Source organism: Paramormyrops kingsleyae, chromosome 22 (assembly GCF_048594095.1).
Source record: "Paramormyrops kingsleyae isolate MSU_618 chromosome 22, PKINGS_0.4, whole genome shotgun sequence".
NCBI lineage: Eukaryota > Metazoa > Chordata > Actinopteri > Osteoglossiformes > Mormyridae > Paramormyrops > Paramormyrops kingsleyae.
Genome location: NC_132818.1, coordinates 18,990,914 through 19,011,533, shown reverse-complemented (window position 1 = coordinate 19,011,533; position 20,620 = coordinate 18,990,914). Strand labels below are relative to the sequence as shown.

Here is a 20,620-nt window from a genome sequence, read left to right as displayed (position 1 = left end):
CCCCCCCAAACGGCCCCCCTTGGCAGCCCCGCCACCAGTGCACCTGGCGGCATACAACTGACAATGCAAAAAGACACCTCGCAGCAAAGCATTTAGACTGCTTTGCCATCCAAGTTCATGCACAACTTTCTGCTGAGTCGCATTTCGCTTTAGGCGTGGCTAATTCTGCATCGGTCGGCTGTTTTCAGGACTGTGTCCAGATGCCTCAAAAGCTTTGCACAATAGTGAAAACTACATCACTAGGCAGGGCAGCCAATCAACTTAGTGAGCGCACAATCCTGATTTTGACAAGTTCGATGTGTCCTTGGGTCAACAAGGGAAAGGCTTGCATTTCACTTCTTTAACCAAAGGTGGAAATTTCAGGTCCAGAAAGTAAAAATCCAGACCAAGATTTTGTTTCAACCAAGCAGTTCACTAAAAGGAGTCACGGGCACGGAGTACTCTATCGGTTGGTTGAAACAAAATCTTGGCCTGGATTTTTACTTTCTGGATCTGAAATTTCCACCTTTGTCTTTAACCAATCAATTTCTTCGTTGTGTGACATCACTGCATTCATCATGACCAGTGTTTTCTGTTGGGATGTGCACAGATTTCTGAAGTACCTGTTTTATTGTATATGTCTTTTGTTAGGGGACATGACATAGATGAACATAGAAACAAACATGGGAATGTGCTGACCTGCAAAGGCAGAGCAATTTAAGAGTGCATCTTTATTTCATGATGAAAATTACAACAGCAGCAGCAGCAACAGCAAAAATAGTAACAAAAAAAACAAAGGCATGAACCAACCACAAGCTGAGGCTTCACCCACTAAGCCACACAGCACTACTGACTGAACACCTGGAAGCCTTGAGTTTGAAAATGAGGGGAAAAAAAAACAGACCAATGTGATGACGTCATATGTTGAAGACTGTGATTGGTTAAAGAAGTGAAACACAAGTCCCTCCCTTGTGGACCCAGGAACACATCAAACTTGGCAAAATCAGGACGCCCCTCAGGGAACAGTGCCTGCAAGACAACCACACGGTCCTAAACAGTATGTTGGGGAGGCTGAATCCAGTATTGCCTTGTGATTAAAATCCTCCTACACGCTGTGCACCCATGCCAGTTACACTCTGCAGAACATCCAGTCACAATCAGCAATGCATTATTCCGCGCCGTTTGATACACACTACATGCGATTTCATACATTATTTCATGCTATTTGGCGCTTCGCCCCAGTGGCCGGCTGAGAGGCAATGCGCCATTTCGCTAACCGCTAACACCCAGGATCAACACTGGCAGTGAAGCGATTTCGCCATTTGAACTCCACACCCTACCAGCATGACTTGGGCCGGAGGGGGGGCCCAGCCCCGCAGCCAGGGGGGGGGGTCCACATCCCGCTTTGAGTCCCCTTTTGTCCACAGGTGTCACTGGGCTTTCATGCTTCCCCTTTGAACACTTCAAAGTGCTTTCACACATCAACTTAGGCCCATGTTGGTTAAATAGTGAGATGGGAGCTTTTTAACACTCGGCACCCTGGCGGATTCAGGGCCCCCAGCACTATATAAGGGCCACTGGAGATTTTGGCCCCCAACCCAGACCAATACAATTGTGTTCGTAATATTTTTAAGGCCCCTGTGTTCAGGGGCCCTTGGAATAATCCTAATTTCCCCCACCTCTACCTTTATGGCACCCCTGGGACTCCAAAATATTACATTGGGGGCCCATTCTGCAAAATCTACTGAGGACGACCAAGTAACTTGCTACCAAGTAACTATTCATCAACTATCCAGTATAGGCAGGGGCATAGGAACACGTGGCCCCCAATATTTAATTTGGCTTCATTTAGCGCCCCCCCCCCCCCCCTCCCCTTCCCTTTGAGTTTGCCTATAGACCTTCTCTGTACATATGGATACCAGAACTGTGACTGCTTAGAACTGTGAATACTTTACAGCATTTACATTTCTAGGGCATTATATCATACATAAGTGGTTGGAGGATGCAAGGCTGGTTGAGAATTCAGATCCAAATACTCATGACGGAAACACCCCGCACATTACATGGTATACACCACTCTTGCATGTAACCGCACAGTTTTACAAAATTAACCACATACTAAAAAAAAAAAACACTTAAACACGCGGAAGAGTGTAAGAATCCCAGGTATAACACGTGATGCAGAAGCAATACATTTACCTGTAACCGGTTTTCACCGTCCGCCACACTCGCACGGCTGAAGAGGAGGCGCTCCAATCAGGCACCGGTGACGCACGCAGAGACGCCGAGCCCCCCCGCCGGACGCGGGTATTTTGCTGCAGGTTCTTAGCACTGGCAGCGCTGCACCCTGGCAGACTATCTGTGAATGAAAAGACGGCGCATTTCTAACTAAGAAACAAAACTCCTGCAACTCATCGTGTCTGTTACCCAGACCGGAGCTCCTCTGAATGCGCCATCACCAGGATTCCAGCATTTTATTACATTTTGCTTTCCCAAACTTTGCTGTCATCGCTGTCCGGTTTACAGTAGCTTGCATGTGGTGCCAACGCTGAGCAGATTGGCAGCATAAAAGAGAGAGATGTAGTTAGAACTGGTTTTTAGTGGAACAGGCTTTTGCACTCATCACGCTGGTAAAATCTAAAACGAGCTTATTCGGTGCAACTGATGTAATATTACTAAAGAACATTTATTTCAATGCGCACAGTAAAAATAATGGAGATGATCGACTCGCTGTGCGAATTTCACTGACGTCTGCAGAAGAGTGGATATTTTTGCGAGTCGGGGAACGGATATAACCACAGCATCTTATCTGTCCGCTGGCCCTGATCTTACTCCAAAGTGCGGTCTTTCTGCTGAACCGATGATGACGGAAAATAGCGAGAAGGAGAATGAACCACAGAACCGGGTCCTTCAGCGGTCACCGAGCACAGCGTCCATGCAGCCGGTGTCCAAGGTAAGCGCAGTTCCACAACCATGAGCTTCAGGTTAGTTGAACATCGACCGAACCAGAAATGCGTATTTACTCATAACATTAAGCACCACATAACGGACTCAGCAATTGCTACAGCTGATTAATGCAGTCCACTACACAGGTACCATTTCTGCAAAAGGGAACACTAAATGTCTGCTTTTTAGAAGAAAAAAACAGCGAGAGCTCTATTTTAACAACCCTAATATATACCTATAACATCAAGTAGCCTACTTAGTGCCGTCTTTTTCCATTTTCATTTCTTAAAGGTAACTAATCGTATGAAGCTCTTGCCAGCCTAATGAATGAAACGAATTAAAGCGCTTAAAGAAAGGCTTATTGGTTTTTTTACAGTCTGATAATAATATTCTTTACATTATAATCAAGTGCTACCAAAAATCCCCCTATATTTTTTTTTCCGTGAAGTTAACAACCGTTACCATTTCTGTGGGTTTCAGGTAATAATCTCAGCGTCAGGTTCCTGCATTTAAATGTCAGAATTAAAATGAGCAAACAGTTTATTACTAGGCCATCAAATATTGTGTAAATTAGCAACCTAAGTCATGTGGGTCACTGTTTGTAATTGATTGTGGTAGTGAAGGGGACGTAACCCAACGTCACACAACCTTGTTGCGGGAAACTAATTACCGCAATTACTTCAACAAAAGGCTTTCGACATTCTGAAAGAGATGCACATTGACCTATCTGAGAAGGTCTGATGTAGCTGGGATTGCATTCGCACCTAAAACATTTGTCAGATGTGGAATTATCTTCTGCAAGAGAAGCAAAGAACTGTCACGACAGAGCAGTTATCTCCCTGAGTCATAATTAAACACACAGTTCCGCAGAAGAATTTAGTTTACATAACGTGACTCATTATGGTGCTTTTTTTTTTGGGAAAGTTAGCTGGTGCAATCAAGTGCTGCGCGCAGTGTTGACTTCTGAACAGCAGGGAGCAGGTGGAAAAGCGGCTTTATCTGCTTTCATGCCCGTGATCTTAACACGTCTACTACCTTTGCTCTGCAGACACAGGATGTTTTGCGCCGGCAATGTAATAAAGAGACGTAGTTAGCCATTGCAAAAGGCCCCCTTTGTAGTATTAGGAATTACAGTAGAATCTAGCTGATGATCTGTTCAGTACGTTGATAGCTGAGTAAAAGCACGTGATGCGTTTGGCTCGATTATTAAAATTTGGGCCTATAGGCTATTATTAATTGCTTTTCCTGACTTTTAAACATACAGTTGGAAGACTGAATACCGGCGTACACAATCTGACGTGTGTATAGCAATGGCGGAATGGCTTTTCAATAGGGAACCTTGACTCTATCCGTTTCTTACGTGGTACCTTTCTGCTTCAGTCATTAAATGGGTGATGAAAATTTCTCTGCGCACAATAGTGCTTTACTTTTAGGCAATTGAGAGCAACGAATGTGACACTATTGTGTTTCTTTGTGAAGGGGACAGCAGATCGAGCTCAAAAGTGAGCAATTTTGTTTTCAATTGGTGCCCTTCCGGGATCTGCTTAGTGTCAAGGTGAACCTTTTTTTCAGTGTTAATTAATGGAAATTGCGTTGTCTCTCCTTCCCGAAAGAAAAAAAAAACGCGTGAGGATCCACGATTAGCGCAAAAAAAAAGTATTTTAACCTTTTGGTTTAGCTCAACTCCTAATTCCCTCGCATAATGAAGAAATAAACGGACCATTTAAAACCCATTAAGCCCAGGTCCTGAGTCATTAAAATAATTCACCTAGATCAACCCAGTTAGAATCTGCCAAGGAACGCTGAGCTAATTTAACAGATGACCAGCATGTGCTCTGTCATATGGTTTGGAAGAATTTCGCTCTATTCCTGATTTATAAGTGAATGGGTCAGGTACCATTTGAACAAGACACAACTTCAGTGGTGCGCATCAGTTTCCAGCTGTGCGACCCTGAACCCTTTTTTAAAATCTGCCCTGGCTAAGCTGAGCCCTCTAAGTAAAACAGAAATAAATTAAACCGGCTTGCAGATGTGGCCTCCCAAGAGTAGGGCTGAGAGGATGAAACGGTTTATTTATAAGAGTATTTATGGTTGTCCTTGCTGGGTGTTGGAGATACCATTAGCATACAGCTTTGCTGGACTGGAAAACACAAAAGCTTCGGTTGCAATGCGAGATGGTCCCTGAACAGTCTGGAGCGAGTCGGTTCCGAGCTGAGGTGTCACCCTGTACCTGGGTTGCGTGAACTGAACTGCCACGTTTGGAGGATACGATGCCATCCCCAGTGTCTTCGTTTTTGTTATGTAAACAGCTGTTACCTAGTCATTTACAGCAGAAACCACACAGAGGTGCAGACTGCACAGAAAGACCAAGGGAGATGTATAAACATATACAAGACGTCCTAATGGACTTAAAGAGAAAGTACAAGAGCGGAGTGTGAGTATCTGCTCACAGACTCTCAGCGTTCCCCGGTCTTGGTGCATTAAGTGTCCCGGATCTTCACGGTCAGCTGTGACCGCTGGCCGCCATGATCACTCTGCTGGGATTACAGCAAATGCAGGTCTGCATGGTTAGTTTCTCTGTCTGTTCTGAATTCGTTCCAAATTTCTGAGTTTGGCCAAGTTAAGATAACTGTGAAGAATGTAGGATTCGAAAGGTTTTCTGTTATTAGTACTGGTACCAATAATATGCAAAATGAGACATTTTCTTGCATGTTTCCTGCAGTTAACATGCAAGAACAGCACAGGACACAGGACCTAGGTAAAATAAAAGTATTAATATGAATATGTAAATATAGATATCAATATATGATAAACACATATATGAATACAGACTGTGAGAATTGGGGATTCTATGGAGAAGACAGAATTCCAAAACAGTGGTGATGTTGGATGAAGAGTCACACTATGGTACTGCAATAGTAGTCTATAGGTTGTTGTAGGCCTATGAGATTTGTGATCAGTGATTGGTCAGTGACAGACAGCACGGCCAGCCAACCGCAAGTTACCATAACAGCAGAGAGGCGTGGCCAACAAGAGGCTACATTCATTTAAAGAGTGGTCGTCTTTCATTAGCAGTCAGCACTTTTTCGTCACTGTGCCCTTAAACAGGCCTCGTGCCATCCTTTGATATAAAGCAGTGCATCTTGACAGACCGAGCCGGCGACCCAAGATTAATCATCTCCTCCGTTTCATGAGCCTCATTTTTCCACCATTACAGACAGACCCTTCTCAACAGACGTCGACGGACGTAATTCACCTAACCGCAAAGTCATACTGGCATAAATCAGTCTCCCTACATATGCTGCTACTGTTACCATTGAGCCAGTCTAACCACCACTTTACTCAACATGCCATGGGTCACTTTGCAAAAGATAGATTCACGCCTTTTGGTAGATGTCACCCCTTCATTTGCTACATTTGTTTAAATACAAGTTCCTGGGCATGTTTAGACCGTAGACTGAGTCGGTAGTGGGGGGGGACACCTCATGACTTTATAATTCGGACGAATGAGGCCCTTTGAGAGCCAGGCTACGGTGTTGTCATCGGTCATGTTTATTACAGAGAGACGCACGCTTGTGGACATCACGGCAGTAATAATGGTCCTCGCGCAGAGGATGTGAGGAGCCGGAAAAGACGACTCCAGACGTCAACACGCACCGGTTCCGGAGAGCTTTCCGGAAGAAATTACCTTAATCCTGACCTGCTCGTCAACCCTAATCTGTCAACCTGTTGACAATGGAAGGGATGAGTATGGGGGGGGGGGGGGGCAGTGGCAGGAGACTGAAAGTGAGAATGAGACAGGAATTTGGGGGGGGGGGGCACTCATTGGTGACTAGATCAGAAATGCCAGCCCCTGGAGGATGGGCTCCCGCTTTGAGTCTGGATCCTCCCAAGGTTTCTTCCATCTAGGGAGTTTTTCCTTGCCACTATCGCCTCTGGATTGCTCACTGGGGGCTTTGCGCAGGGATAATGTTAAATGCGTTGAGACAATGTAATGTTGAGAAAAAGTGCTATACAAATAAAACTGATTGATTGATTTGAATGTGTGCATGTGTGCGTGACACACGAGACACCCTCCCCAAAGCAGATTTGGTAACACGTCCTGTGAAGCCCATGCATATAAGAATCTATGAACACATCCGTAACACATTGATACATGCATAAAGCATTATAAACATGGCTATCAGTAATTCTAAAAAGGCATACCACATTATAGCTTTGTTTTTTATGCATTATGACTGTTCTATGAAGCTCTCATCTATAATGCACTATAGATACCTTTATAATGCATTATAATGGTTGGTATAAGCATTATGGATGCTTTGTGCTGCCTTATGATGTTATCTATAGTGCATTATAGATGAGAGCTTCATAGGGCAGTCATAATGCATGGCTATAACGTTTTATGCCTTTTTATAAATAGTTATAGCCGTGTTTATAACACATTATGAATGCATTATAATGCACTACGAAGGTGTCCATCATGAAGTACAAGGACTGCTTTAAGTAAAGTGTCACCGCAGATCCCTCACTCCCACTAGAGATAAACCACATTGCTTATTTTGCTTCTTGGCCATCCTGAGTCAGGGAAATTGTCCCTCAGGCAGGCCCTAGAGCCTTCTCGTGAAATGCAGGCGGTGCAGATGGACACACACACCACAGCTGCTCGGGTTCTGGAGCAGCACACCCAGCTGGAACCCGTTTGGACTCACCAGCTCTCCTCAAACCGTCAGGCACCCACCGCTGCTTCGAATCACTAATTAACGTGCAGCAACATCTGCTTTTTTGACCCTCTTTTCGAACTGCCACTTCTCCCTTCTTCAGAGGAACCGTACCTGACTGGTCTCCAGTCCACCGCTCTGTGTCTGGGTCATAGACAATTTTACATAAGATGCAAATGCAACTTGAACATATTAAGGCCAACACAATTAAATTATATTGTAAAGTTATATTTGAAAATGTGACTTGTATTAGTCATATCAATTTGTAATAATCATACATTGCAAATATATTATTATTATTTTTTTAAATTTATTTATCTAGATGAATGACTGCTTAGGCTCTCTCAAATTGCACCCCCTGGGGAAAAAAAGCCCAGAGTTGCCTATGGCAAAGCAGACATCCTGTGTACCCAAGGACAAGGCAGTCATGAACATGTGACCTTCCACTGTCTCCCCTTATTACCCACGTCGCAGTGGGGGAGGGGTGTAGGGGCTTGAATTGCAAGCATGGCAGGTATATTTTGGTCCATGTTCCTTGGGGCCCAGGTGATCAACTCAGGTGCTGACATCCTACAGAATTAAGACTGTTTTCCAGAACAGGCACCTGTGCATGCAGCACCTTGGGAACGATTGCGATGGTTGGGACTGGCAGGCTCCGGGGCCGTCAGCAGTACATAGTGGGTCACTGTATTGGGTCGCTGCTGGACTCTCTGGCTCAGGAAATTGGGAAGAGTTAATGAGGCTTAGCCTCACTGGCCTTCTCACAAATGGTTACAGTGTAATTTAATTTGTCCTGATGACGGTGTACATTCCGGTTGTGCAAACAAAGTCCTTACTGCGATTTCCTCTGACTAAGACTTCACGGTGCCGCCCTCCAATTTCACTGATGAATGAACGAGACCATTGAGTTCTCGGAGATCTCAGGTCGTTAATGCTCACTAAGCACTTACTGTACAATTGGAGCATGAAGATAAGTAATTAGTTACATTTACCATCTGAGTAAATATACAACAGGCAACAAGCCCAAGTGAATCAATGAAACAGAATCGTAAACAAAACAATAGTATCTATCCATCAATCTGTCTTCTGTACTGCTTATCAGACGTAGACTGTATACCCAGAAGCACAGAGCACAAGGCAGGGCGCATTCTGGATGAAACGTAATATAACAATATAACAAATACGTTGAGAGTGTGGTAAGAATTTCTTAAGCATCTTCAGTGGCAAAGAAACGCAGATTAAGCCTCCTGGGGACTTTATTTCAAGCCGCCTTCCAGGTTCACGTCAGACCCTGGTAATTCATTCGCTTGTTGTTTATTCACAGAAAATGCTTTTAAAATTTCTGTTTAGAATAGCAAGGGAGTGTTTGGTTGTCCTAGGATGCAGGAAGCTCAAGTTTTAAACCAAGCAAAATAATAAAAATAAACCTTCTGAAAATAATGTATTCCTCTCCCTTCCGCCAAGCAGAGTGCAGTGATCTGTTACCAGAATTCCCATTGGTTAGTAAAACGGGACTTTCCAACAGTGATGGGATCCTCCCACCTCCACAGAGCAAGAGTCACAAAGACTGCTTATTTCGCTAAGACCCCATGCCTAAAGGTTTTTGGGCTTTCTGGGTTGCCACCAGGACTAGACTCCATTGCCAGGAGCCAAGGTCACCTCTACTCACAGAGACGTCGGCAAACAGCACGAGCACCATTTAAGTTCTTGTGCGAAAAGGGCTTATCAGATTGAATCAGGTTTAGTAAAAGCAGAGGGTTAAATGTCTATTTCCATCCTCATTTCGCTTTTCATATGTTATGTCCTGTTTCTATATCTAGGCTGTCTAGCTGGAAACTGATTTGGTTTATATCTGCAAGCTTTTCATTTTAGTGCTTAAAGCTCAGTAAATTTACATCTATTCACTGATGTCCAGCGACTTCACAGGTCCGCATGGCAGACTGCAGCGTTACCCAGGATGCACAGGGCACGTGGTGGGGGGGGGGACATGCCAGCCCTTCACAGGGCACCCACTTTGGGAATTTACAGGTCGCATTTCACGCCCTTAATGCTGGGGGTGTGACACAGTAGCGATCGTCTCTATGCCGCCCCACTAAATCTGCTTACTGACATAAAATTCTCTTATGTGTTAGCATTTAACGAAAGGCCATTAATAAGTCTAATTTAAGTCCTCAGGTAGTTGAAGGAAAAAACTTTTGTCTGAAGTAATTTTGATAGCATGGCTTACGGCTGTCCCCATTTATACAACTGGATATTTTGATGGGAATATTAAGGTTATGGATCTTAGGAGAACAGAAACAAGTCCACTCTTGGGGCTTGGATACTATACAGCTTCCTGCCCTAATTAATACAGTACCTGACTCAGCCATTGTTTAAACAAGTTATAGGCAATATATGCCGCACAAATGCTACGGTCAAATGCTTCATTCTCTGGGGCAAAGACTGATCTATTATTCTCCAAACTGCAGTTATTGCTGGCTGCCAGCAGGGGGCACCATCTTTTTTTCTAATGCACTTTAACTCACCATGCTTCTGTGGTTCTGTCTCCTTGGCAGCTCCAGCGTCTGAAGCGCTCGCTGTCCTTCAAGTCCATCATGCGCAGCAAGAGCGTCGAGAACTTCTTCCAGCGGTCCAACAGCGATGCTCGGATGCCGCCCGATTTCTTCACCGATCCCCCGCCCCCGTCCCCGCCACTTCTGTCGGGATCCCCACTGGCCAGCGATGGCTCGCCGTCCATGTCCCCATCCCTCAGCCCCAACCCTTCCCTGTCCTCTCAATCCCCGTCTTTAAGCCACTCCCCCTCCGGGTCCTCCAGGCCCCCAGACCCGGCCCGACCGCCGCTGGTGCACTGCTTCCTGGAGCACGTGTTCCGACGGCCCACTTACTGCCAGCTCTGCAACAACATGATCGTGGGTAGGTCGTACCAATCCTCAGGAGGGTGGGGCCGCTCCCTCTGTTCATGCATCGTGACTCAAAAGCAGACCACGTTTGGCAGCCATCTGTAAACACGGCACAGTTTTATCGCCGCTCGTAGAAGTATGCAAATGCATGCAAATAAGCCCGTTCTCCTACAGTCGACTGTTTGGAGAAGAGATCAAACCGCAGACCTGTCATTTTGGTATGAGCTGAAATTCAAGCTTGTCAGAGCTGATAATGGTATGAGAGCTCAAAACACATCATATTTGTACCCATGTATATATATTATACCACAGTATCAATGACAGAAAAGTATAAGCTAATCGAGTTTTTAATTAGCATTGGCAGCGTCTTTTAGCGTCTCTGGGTTGTTCCTGACACGCTGTTAGGTCTTTACTTCGCTTTTGAAGGATGCACATATACTCAAGCCATTCATCACACAATCCATTCACTCCCATCGATATTTATCGCTCATCACATCACTTAGCGGCCACACCTCGGACCCCTTTCCCACAATTCCCTCTGTCGCGTTTCCTCTCCTTCACCCCATTTCTGCTTTTTCGTTGACTCCATCTGTTCCGCCTCATTAGGTCATATTTCATTATTAGTTATTTCTCTCCCTCCTTTTCTTCAGCCGCTCTTACCGCTCCCTTCCTGCCCTTTTCGATCCGAGTCTGGGGTCCTTTGAAAACGAGTGTCGCCGGGCAACGCCGTCCCTGGCTGCGTGCACTTAAAATTCATAGTTTATTATTTATTGTCCGTTATCTTCATAGAAAAGCCTGAAGCAGGACACAGGCCAAGTCCCAGCCCCATTAAACCTTAATACATCCCTTACGGCCTCTGAATATAAACCCGCAAAATTGCGAAAACAAAAGGTTCATCTGATGGTTTATTAAGCTTGTTCCACTCCGTATACCGTCCATCGACTGATCAGATGCAGAGGTGTAGGACAGGACAGAGATAGACTGGCATCTTGGCCAAGGTGTATCACAGGACGCATACATGCTCAAACCCACAATGTGTGCAATTTAGAGATACCAGTTAGTCCGGCTGCATGTCTTTGGACTGATGGAGGAAGCCAGAGGACCTGAAGAAATCTCATGCAACATGCAGCAGAAACGGGATTCAAAACCCTAACCCTGCTGGTCTAAGGCAGGGGTGTCAAACGCCAGTCCTGGGGGGCCGGAGCCCTGCATATTTTTGGGTTTCCCCTCATTTAACACACCTGATTCAACTCATTTATGTTGGAACAGGGAAAGAACTAAGATACACAGGGCTCCGGCCCTCCAGGACTGGGGTTCGACACCCCTGGTCTAAGGCACAGTGAGCCACCATACCACCCAAATTACAAATGAATATTATTGGCACTTCTCAGAACAGATCAAGTGGAAGAAAAAAAAAAGTTTCTGACATTTGTTGAAAATTATATTTAGGGACTTAAAATAATTGCCATTAGGTACCTTTAGGCAGAAGTTATCTTTGTCTTGTAGGTCATGTCGTAACCAATCAATCCGTGTTTCCGCCTGCTTTCTGATGGGCTCCTTTTCTCCCCTGGGCAGGTAACTCGAAGCAGGGCCTCCGCTGTAAAGCTTGCAAAGTGGGCGCTCACCTGTGGTGCTCCTCTGAGCTCTCCCAGCAGCCCTGCAGCGGCAAGGTAAGGTCCAGCGGCGTCCAGCAGCGTCCCCCCCCCCGCGTCCTGCACAGGACGCAAAGCTGCCACTCCGACGATTAAAATTTGTGCCTTATAGAACCCTGTTACCATTAACGAAGTGGATGTAGAGGAGGGTGTTTTTGTGGGGTTTTCAGCAAGGGCAGGGTCGAAGAACTTTCTAGTAAAGTTAAAAAAAAAAAAGCAACACTGACTCCACATAAAGTGGATTGTTCTTGAGAAGTCATCCTACCCCAATGTGGTTCTGTCAATGGGGGCGGTGATCCCACTGTCACTGATCCCAGAACAGTGCCTGTGATGAGGAACAAGAATGCCTCTCCTCTTAGACAAAAGCCAACCATGTCCTGGAGAGACATCAGACCTGTCCATAAATAGACGGAGCGGAAGGTTGAGATGTAGAAGCGAGAGGGGTGGATTATCCAATACTGTACCTGAGGTGTTCCTGTTTATTTTTTGGGCCAGCGGGGATGTTCTGAGCCAACAAGATCCTTTCATCCTCCTCCAATCACAGTCGTTGGCCCATTACTGTGGCCAATTCACGGTGAGATTCAGCATACACCCTTGTACTTTTCATCACTTCAAAAAACGAACGAAGGTGCCACAAACACATTTAAGGAGGGCCTGTCGAATTTGGAACCGAGCCAGAACAGAGGGTCCTCCTGGGAATCTAGGATGAAGCATTGGCACCGGGAACGGAGGTAGTGACTCACTCGGATCACCAGGGCAGGGATTTTTTTCTGCCTGGAAGTCAAAGAGAACCAACAGAATCCCCACACTTCCTATTTGTGTACGTTGTAGCCAACCTCAGACACAGAGCGGGTCCTTGGTTTTGCAGAGGGGCAGCAAATGCCTCTCAGGTTTACCGCGGTCAAGATAATCGTCTTCCAAGCTTCCCCCTTTCCCTGGCAGACAGGTGGGAACTGTCCCAGAGCGGCAATGAAAACCAAGACGTTAATGACTCTGATGGCGGACGGTCCCGAGGTCTTGAGTAAGAATGAAATTAGAAGCCTTATTTATTTATTGATCGCCTTTGACTGTTCAGGAGACGATCCCCAGCGTCTCCCGTCATGCATAATAGAATAGGCGCGCCGACGACACTGAGCTGTCACTCCAGAAGCTTGAGTTCAGCCGGTGGAAGAGGAAGGATGCAGGTGCGTGATTATTTTTGCAAAAACACCCGCATTGCCTGAGGTGCTTGATGCGGGATTAGTGAGAATGAGGTTTTGCCCCAAGCACTGATTTGAACCCGGTCCCATGGCATTTCTGGCGGAGTACAGGCTCTAATACCATAATACTTCTTAAAGTCACATGGGCTAGCACGTCTCTCATCGCAGGAGGGCGATGGCTCTTCCTGAGCCACTGCAGCAGTCCGGTTCCAATGACAGGATGACTTGCCCCAGAAGAACCACAGTCTGCTTAGATAATGAGCAGCTTCTGGTTAACAGTTAAGGTTGAACAAAAGCAATGATCCACATCAGAGATATTTCTGTCTCCTCTGCAATAAATGTATCCCAGTGAAAACTTCCTCTACCTACAATCGGGGTTCAGCTGCTGGTTCTGTTCATTTTTTGGTTCTCTTACCCTGCCAGCTCCTCTTGGTTATCACTTTCTCTCCTATGTTGTTCTTTCTGTCAGACCGGGGCCTTCAAACGGAACTTCAGCTCACCGTTGCTCAACAATGACCAGCTACGCACCCTGAAGGAGGCCCCCTCTGCTCAGGGTAAGGCGCCACACCAAGGGTCCGCTACCGAGGACCGAAATCAGCAAGGAACAGAAAACAGGAGCGCGACGGCTGTAGCGCATGAAGCTCCCACCCCCGTCTAACTGTCCTTCTACCTTCACCCCATCAGTTAAAAAAGCGGTTCTCCTTACTTCCACATCCTTGTTTCAGCACCTCTATTGAACTTTCCTCAAATAGCACTTCTACCTTCAATTTCATCCCGAATGCTCAGAACTATTTGTAAGACCACTTACACTGAGAAAGTCAAGTGATGCATAACATCCAATCCAATCCATATATAACAATGATGTTTCCTATCCGTCACTGCTCAAGTTCTCAAACCCACCAATTATAAACGGATGTCCTCACCCAGTTCTATATCCCTGTCATTGTAAGTAGGTCGCTAGCCCAGTGACATGGCGACCGCTTGACACAGAGGTTTATTTCTCACACGACGGGTCAGCGGCTGAAGAGTGCAGCCTCTGCGGCTTGGCGGTAAGGGGTCTGTCTGCCTGTGTCTCCACAGAACAGGGGAAGGGCCGCGTAGACCCCGTGTACGAGACCCTGCGCTACGGGACCTCGCTGGCCCAGATGAGCCGCTCCAGCTTCGGCAGCATGTCCGAGTCGCCCACCTGCAGTATTGTATGTGGAGGGGCTTTGGGGGGGGGAGGGGTCCTGCTCATAACATCTGCTTTTGGTAGTTTTAGACTAGCTGACATCGTTGGGGGAAAAATGGAGGGTGTCTCACTGCTTATAACTGTGTGACATTTGCACAGGACGAGGGGGGGGAGGAACGGGAGGAACGGGAGGAAGGTCAGCCCCCCCCGGAGGAGGGGAGTTCTCTAGAGATGCCGGGTAAGACCCCACCTCTGGAATCAGGTCAGTTCAGTTCATTCCCAACTCAGCCCCCGCAGCTGTCTAAACAAAGACTTATCAACAGCGATCACAAGTAGATTTAAGTTAACTGAAGCACTCAGAAGCTGTATCTGTGAAGGAAGAGCTTTCAAAATCTTTTACTTTGCATGCAGATCCTTGGGATACTTGCTACAACAAGCAGTATGGGTCGTGTTAGCCTAGTGAACCTTAACTTAAATACCATGGACTGTGCTCTTTGGCTTACTAAACTTCAACTTTATCCTTGATCAGCTTTGTTGTTAGTTTAATCTCATGGTAACTCTGGCTTGGTCTAGAAGGCACCTGTGTTCTTGTGGCTAATGCGTTTGAGGGCACTTAACTGGGAATCCAATACAAACAAACACCTTCTTTGTTGAAAACGATGGGCCAGAACTCACTGTGACACCGTAATGCTCACTCTCTCTGCAAGAATCCTCCCCCCAGGAGAACGGGAAGGCAGATCCGGAGGATGGAGGTGGTCCAAAGGTAGGGTGGCTGGGACGTCGGTAAATCATCCATACTAAAAAATGCTCCCTCAAGCTCGCAATGCAGAGCAATGCTGGTAACTTTACTCTCCATCTCGTCAGGCTCCCAAGATTCACTCCATCCATACTTACGTAGCGCTCTACAAGTTTCTGCCGCAGGAAAAGAATGACTTGGAGCTCCAGTGAGTATATTTCTCTGTGTGTCCGTGTAGTCTGTTGCTGCATTAGTATGTCTGGTGTTCAGGGGGAACTGCTACCTCAAGCAGAAAAACTAACTATACACGTTCCAATAAGATTAGATTTTTGGCCATTTAGAGTTTATGCATCTACATGCGGATTTATGCAACATTTTCACATAAAAGGCAGGGATGCATCCAGATAGCATCTCGGCCAGGGATGTGGACCAAGCTGTAGTTCCCTCTGTCACGTGCTTCGCCTGATTTATTGCAGTTAGACAGAGCTATATAAACAAGCAACCAAAAAAATCTATTTGCATGAGCGTGTCGGCCGAAGAGCCAAACGTAACATAAACAAATGTGTCTGCATGGGAATTGCACAGAGAGGGTAAGGCAACAGCAAGCAAAGAGTGCAGGAATAGCAAAGGAAGGAGGAAGTGGAGACAGGTTGTGGTTAGGGATTTGGAGATGCTGTAATTGTGTTTGGAGGGAGGCGGTATGGGAGGACAGGGAGGTGCAGGGGAGTCGGGTAGCGGGAAAGAGAGGAGCAGGAGATGGAGGACGGAGAGGGGAGGGCAGCAGAATGAGCAGCAATGGGCAGGTAGCAGAGGTACATAGTGAATGGTCTCAACTGGGCCATCTGCCGTCTCGCTGGGGTGGGTCAGCATGGGTCCGCACGCCCCCGCGAGGATCAGGCATCTGTGCCCCGCAGTACAAGCAGGAGTCATCGGTCCCAGAGTCGGCCCAAAAACAGTGACCCCCCCCCCCCCCCCCAATATGGGTCACATGATATGCAACGGTGCCATACTGCACAGATCCCAAGTAGAGGTCAGTTACGCATCTGTGCGAAATGCTGTATTAAATTCACACGGTCCCTGGAGGAACCCCCCCTGAATATGAACTCAAAACGATTTCGGATATAACATGCAAATTTTGAACATGATGGCCCGTGACCCTAAGCAGGTTAAATGGGTGAAGATTGATAGAAGGTTATGGTGGGCTAATAAAGACGTTTGCAATATTTATATGACAAATTGATTACATGAACCATGACAGCAGCATTGCCTAATTTACTCTGTAGTGGGGTTTTTCCACCAGGGACCACCAACCCCAACAGTAATGGTCGGGCCTCCCTTCATACTTATCTCTGGGATCTCAAATCTCAAAGACAGGATTTAAAGAAATTGATTAAAAACAGGAGTGATACTTGGGTTTTTGGCAGGTTGGGAGCATAAGAGGGGACATAATTCATACAGAGGGGGTCAACCTTATTAGCCAATGATATGTCTTGAAACAGTGAGTGACAGGGGAGGGGGCACTCTGGGGGCCAATCAGCTTTCAGCAGGGGACAGTGCCCCTCTGGTCCTGCCCTTTATCTATGGGGGAGAGACAGGACCTTCAGCAGATCTCTGTAGTCCCGCTTCTTCATTTCACGTCCCACATTTCTCGTTTGCCTCCAGCCCTGGCGATCGAGTTCTGGTCATGGACGACTCTAACGAAGAGTGGTGGAAGGTGGGTAAGGATCTGCTGCCGAACATCCTGTAGATATCTGCCAGCCTCACGACGGGGCAGGACACGTTCCAACGTCTAAATAGGGGTTTCTCCTTGCTTTTGGGTGCTGTTGTCCTTTGTAGTTTATGACAGACACATGCATACAAGATCCTTTCCACATATATACAGATTTGATCTATGTTAAGAAAAAGCTCAAAAGAGTCATAGCACTCCGGCGGTAACATACCAGGCTATGTTCAGGAACTTATCACCATGGAAACGTTGTCTCCACACTGCGCAGGGCAAGAGTGGAGACAGGGTGGGCTTCTTCCCAGCCAACTTTGTGCAGAGGGTCCGGCCGGGAGAGCGAGTGTTTAGGGTCACCCAGGGCATCCATGGAAACCGAGAAATGGGCCAAATGACCGTAAAGGAGTCTCAGGTAAGAGGAGACGCTGGCGGCAGTCAGCCAATCAGAGGAGGCCTCTTCCGGGAACGCCTCAACCTCTCCGGCTCCCCACACCGCATTGGACGAAAGCATCCGCCACATGAATGTAAATGCAAAATAGCACTTGCTTCAGTGGCGTGTGACTTCCTCTAAACCCACCCTGTGTTCTTCCCCTCAATGTTACACCCTTTAACATTCCGATCCTCTCACTGCCATCTTAGACTTTCCTCCATGACCATATTTGTTCATCTCTGTATTCCTTACTTACGTTTCTCCTCATTCCATCTATGGCTTCAGATCTGTGTGGGGAAGATGGAGGACAACGATGGCTTCCTGAAACTGAGCAGCGGGAAAAAGAGGGGCCTGGTGCCTTGCGATTCCCTGGAGGAGATATGAGACGCGTGGGTCTTTCATCTCCGGCACAGTCTACTTTATCCAGCCTGTCCCCCTGTAACGCAAAAGCAAAACACGGGGCTGGGTCAGGACCGCAGGACAAAGGATATCGCTTCAAAACTCCTAATAACCCAACACCCATCAGGGGAAAACAGGAAAGAGGAGGAGGAGATCCTCAAGGAAACTGACCAGGAAGTTAAATTTCAGAATGATGTTCCTATCTAACCCCCTCGGCCTGGCAAAAAGGAACAACAGAAATCCATTAACGTTACAAGACTGGCTCCAGGGAGAGACAGCACCAAGGCGGCTCGTGGAGCATATTGCCACATCTTTCTTGTGGAATCACAACGAGGCTGACCCAACAGATTGCAGCTTCCGAGCTATAACTGAATCTTCAGTGGTCATCTGAACCAATTGGGGAATCAAAGGGATCAACCGCTTGGTCCCCACGCCAAAACTCTTACATTCTGGAGAGCGCTGGTGCGCAGATGTCTTCATGCCAGATCCCTTCTGTGGTAGAATCACTTCTCTCCTGGATGTCCATGAGGTTGGGGCTAAATCAGGGAGAAGGGAATCACATGACGGGACGCCTCTTGTGACCGTATATGGGGATCTAGCTGGACATTATATTTCAGAGGTCTTGCTTTGTGTATAGCTTTCGTTATTACAGGATGTTCTGCTGGTCTAAGGTACACAGACACTCCTAGCAGAGTAACATCTCAGGTCCGCTGTGGGAAGATCTATTAAGAGTAACGTTAAGGTGCCAGTGAAGGCTGTTCTTTTTTGTACATTTAGCCACTTGAGTTTAAACTGGGTCCCTGAGCGGAGACCATTTCCAGTCTATTTTGGACCTGTAGCACCAGTTGCTATTTCTGTTAATCCGTTTTCTTCCGTTTTCCGCAAGAACAAGGCCTGGATCTTCACAGGACACAGTAATTACAGGTGCACGCTGTTTTACTTACCCATGTTTAATTGACTACACACCATTCTCAGAAACGTCCACACCTTTCAATATTACACAATGCAATTAAAAGCCTAAAGTCTCAGTTTCTGTTGGGAAAATAACATTTTTCTTTTTCAGGAGACTGGTAGCAGTCACGATGCTATCACCAGATACGGACAGCAAAAAGAAACATGACTAAGTTATTTGCTGGAATTTTCCTATAATGTTTTGCAGTGAACTGATTCTGTATAAACGATTTCACTCATAGGTCCCCCCATAAGTGAAAATCCTGATATTTTCTTGTCGATGCTGCGCTACAAGAACAACAAACAAAAGCAACTGGGGAAGACGAATGAAGTCCTTGATCCCAGTCCAACTGGCAGGCGTGCAAACCGATAAATGCCAAAAGTCTGTTATCTGATTAGAGGGGAATAAAAATTAGAGGAACGATATACAGATCATGTTGTTTTTGTGCAGGATAGAGGTACCGATCAACGTAGGCGAGCAGAAATGACTTTTGAGCTGTGTAATGGGTAGACCCATTTCCAGGGCATGGACATTTTGACCTGTGTATTTTTTTCCTCTCCCTCTGCTTTAGGTGTCAGTGTCTTTGAGGATGAGGTCAGGTCCCCTGCTTGTTTCAAAGTCAGAGTGGGGCAGGGGCCCTGATATTCCACAAGCTACCCTTTCATTTGTAGCTCCTTGTGCCACCTTCCGATCTACCCGACCTCATTTTGTTGAGGTCAGGCTGCAAGTTAAGTCTCAGTCCCTTGTTGCTCCGCAATGGCACCTCATTCCGACCTTTTCTAGTTTCAAGCTCCCTGAAACGCTCCAGCTACCCTACATGAACTATCTTCTTTCCTGTTACTTCTTTCCAAAATAAAATTGTATACCTTAGACTTTTTACATTAGTAGTTGGATTCTAACCGAAGCGATTGATAAGCACATTCTTCATGGTACACCAACGGCGCCGATCTGGATATTAAATACGCAGACATACGCGGACATACGCAGAATTTTCCAGTTAACCAGCTGCTGTCTTTTGTGTAAAGTAACAGCTCGAGGGCTTCAGGATCAGTGAGACGTTGGCCTTCACTGCACTGTACTGGCCTTGAAAACAATTACTGATTCTTATTTATGGAGGTGTGCATTTAAGGAAATACATTCTAGCCACAGAAGGAAGATCGCGATAATGTAGATCTTCGAGGTACTTCATTAGACACCTACCCATCTACACTCCCATCATAAAAATGTAGAATATTTAGATAAATTACTAAACTATTTAGGTACTTGTTCAGCTTCTGCTACAAGCTGTTTCACACTTCTCAATTATATCCTCACCATTTTTCAAGACATGACTTTGTCTCCATGTTTTGCTAATGTAAAATAAGATATAGTTTTACTTTCACCATGGTCGGCTAAGGGTTCATCGGCAGATATGTGAAATACAAGAGATGACCTTTAGATCAAGGGAAAAAAAAAATTGTCCATTAATTTTTTGCCTATATTAAAAATGAAATAACTTGACAATAAAGGAATCATGAGTCTAAATCTCCCTCAATCCTGGAATCACAGAGCATTAATCGGCTTAGCAAATGGCTACAGTCAAGCAGTGGGTGGTCACAGGCTACGTGTTCCCTCCTCGCTGCTGACTGTGAACTTAATTCATGTAGACGGTCTGTAATATCCACCATTGTCGGAGGTGTGTTCTACACAAGGAACCATTTTATGCATCACTCCAATAAAGTTTCAGAAGATTAACATTCAGCTGTCTGGTTGGCTCTTTTTCCACCCGGTCTGTTCTCTGCGCTTTGCCACTTGCATCACGGGTGACGAAAGAGA

General features: G+C 46.2%; 1 protein-coding gene across 4 annotated transcripts; it reads left to right on the top strand.

Annotated features, from left to right (window-relative positions):
* Positions 1-2,803: 2,803 nt before the first annotated feature.
* On the top strand, positions 2,804-20,541 carry LOC111855916 (SH3 and cysteine-rich domain-containing protein 2). Of its 4 annotated transcripts, XR_011984761.1 has the most exons (12): positions 2,804-2,932; positions 10,202-10,559; positions 12,122-12,216; positions 13,867-13,951; positions 14,478-14,593; positions 14,728-14,830; positions 15,276-15,331; positions 15,433-15,512; positions 16,967-17,018; positions 17,299-17,436; positions 17,740-18,777; positions 18,917-20,541. XR_011984761.1 is itself a non-coding variant. In XM_072705018.1 (11 exons), the coding sequence occupies exons 1-11, from the start codon at positions 2,840-2,842 to the stop codon at positions 17,836-17,838; spliced, it is 1,275 nt and encodes a 424-aa protein (XP_072561119.1). In that variant the 5' UTR covers positions 2,804-2,839; the 3' UTR covers positions 17,839-20,541. The 4 variants fall into 4 exon arrangements, 3 of the variants coding, with proteins under 3 accessions (XP_072561119.1, XP_072561118.1, XP_072561117.1); XM_072705018.1 differs by having other exon boundaries at positions 17,740-20,541; XM_072705017.1 differs by lacking the exons at positions 17,740-18,777; positions 18,917-20,541 and having other exon boundaries at positions 14,728-14,806; positions 17,299-17,724.
* The last annotated feature ends 79 nt before the right edge of the window (positions 20,542-20,620 follow it).

Bases quoted from the DNA above. Each gene is read 5' to 3' on its own strand.
- LOC111855916 (XM_072705016.1), top strand. From the start codon at position 2,840: ATGATGACGGAAAATAGCGAGAAGGAGAATGAACCACAGAACCGGGTC. The intron at 2,933-10,201 runs GTAAGCGCAGTT...TCTCCTTGGCAG, and splicing joins CCATGCAGCCGGTGTCCAAG to CTCCAGCGTCTGAAGCGCTC. The intron at 10,560-12,121 runs GTAGGTCGTACC...TCCCCTGGGCAG, and splicing joins CTGCAACAACATGATCGTGG to GTAACTCGAAGCAGGGCCTC.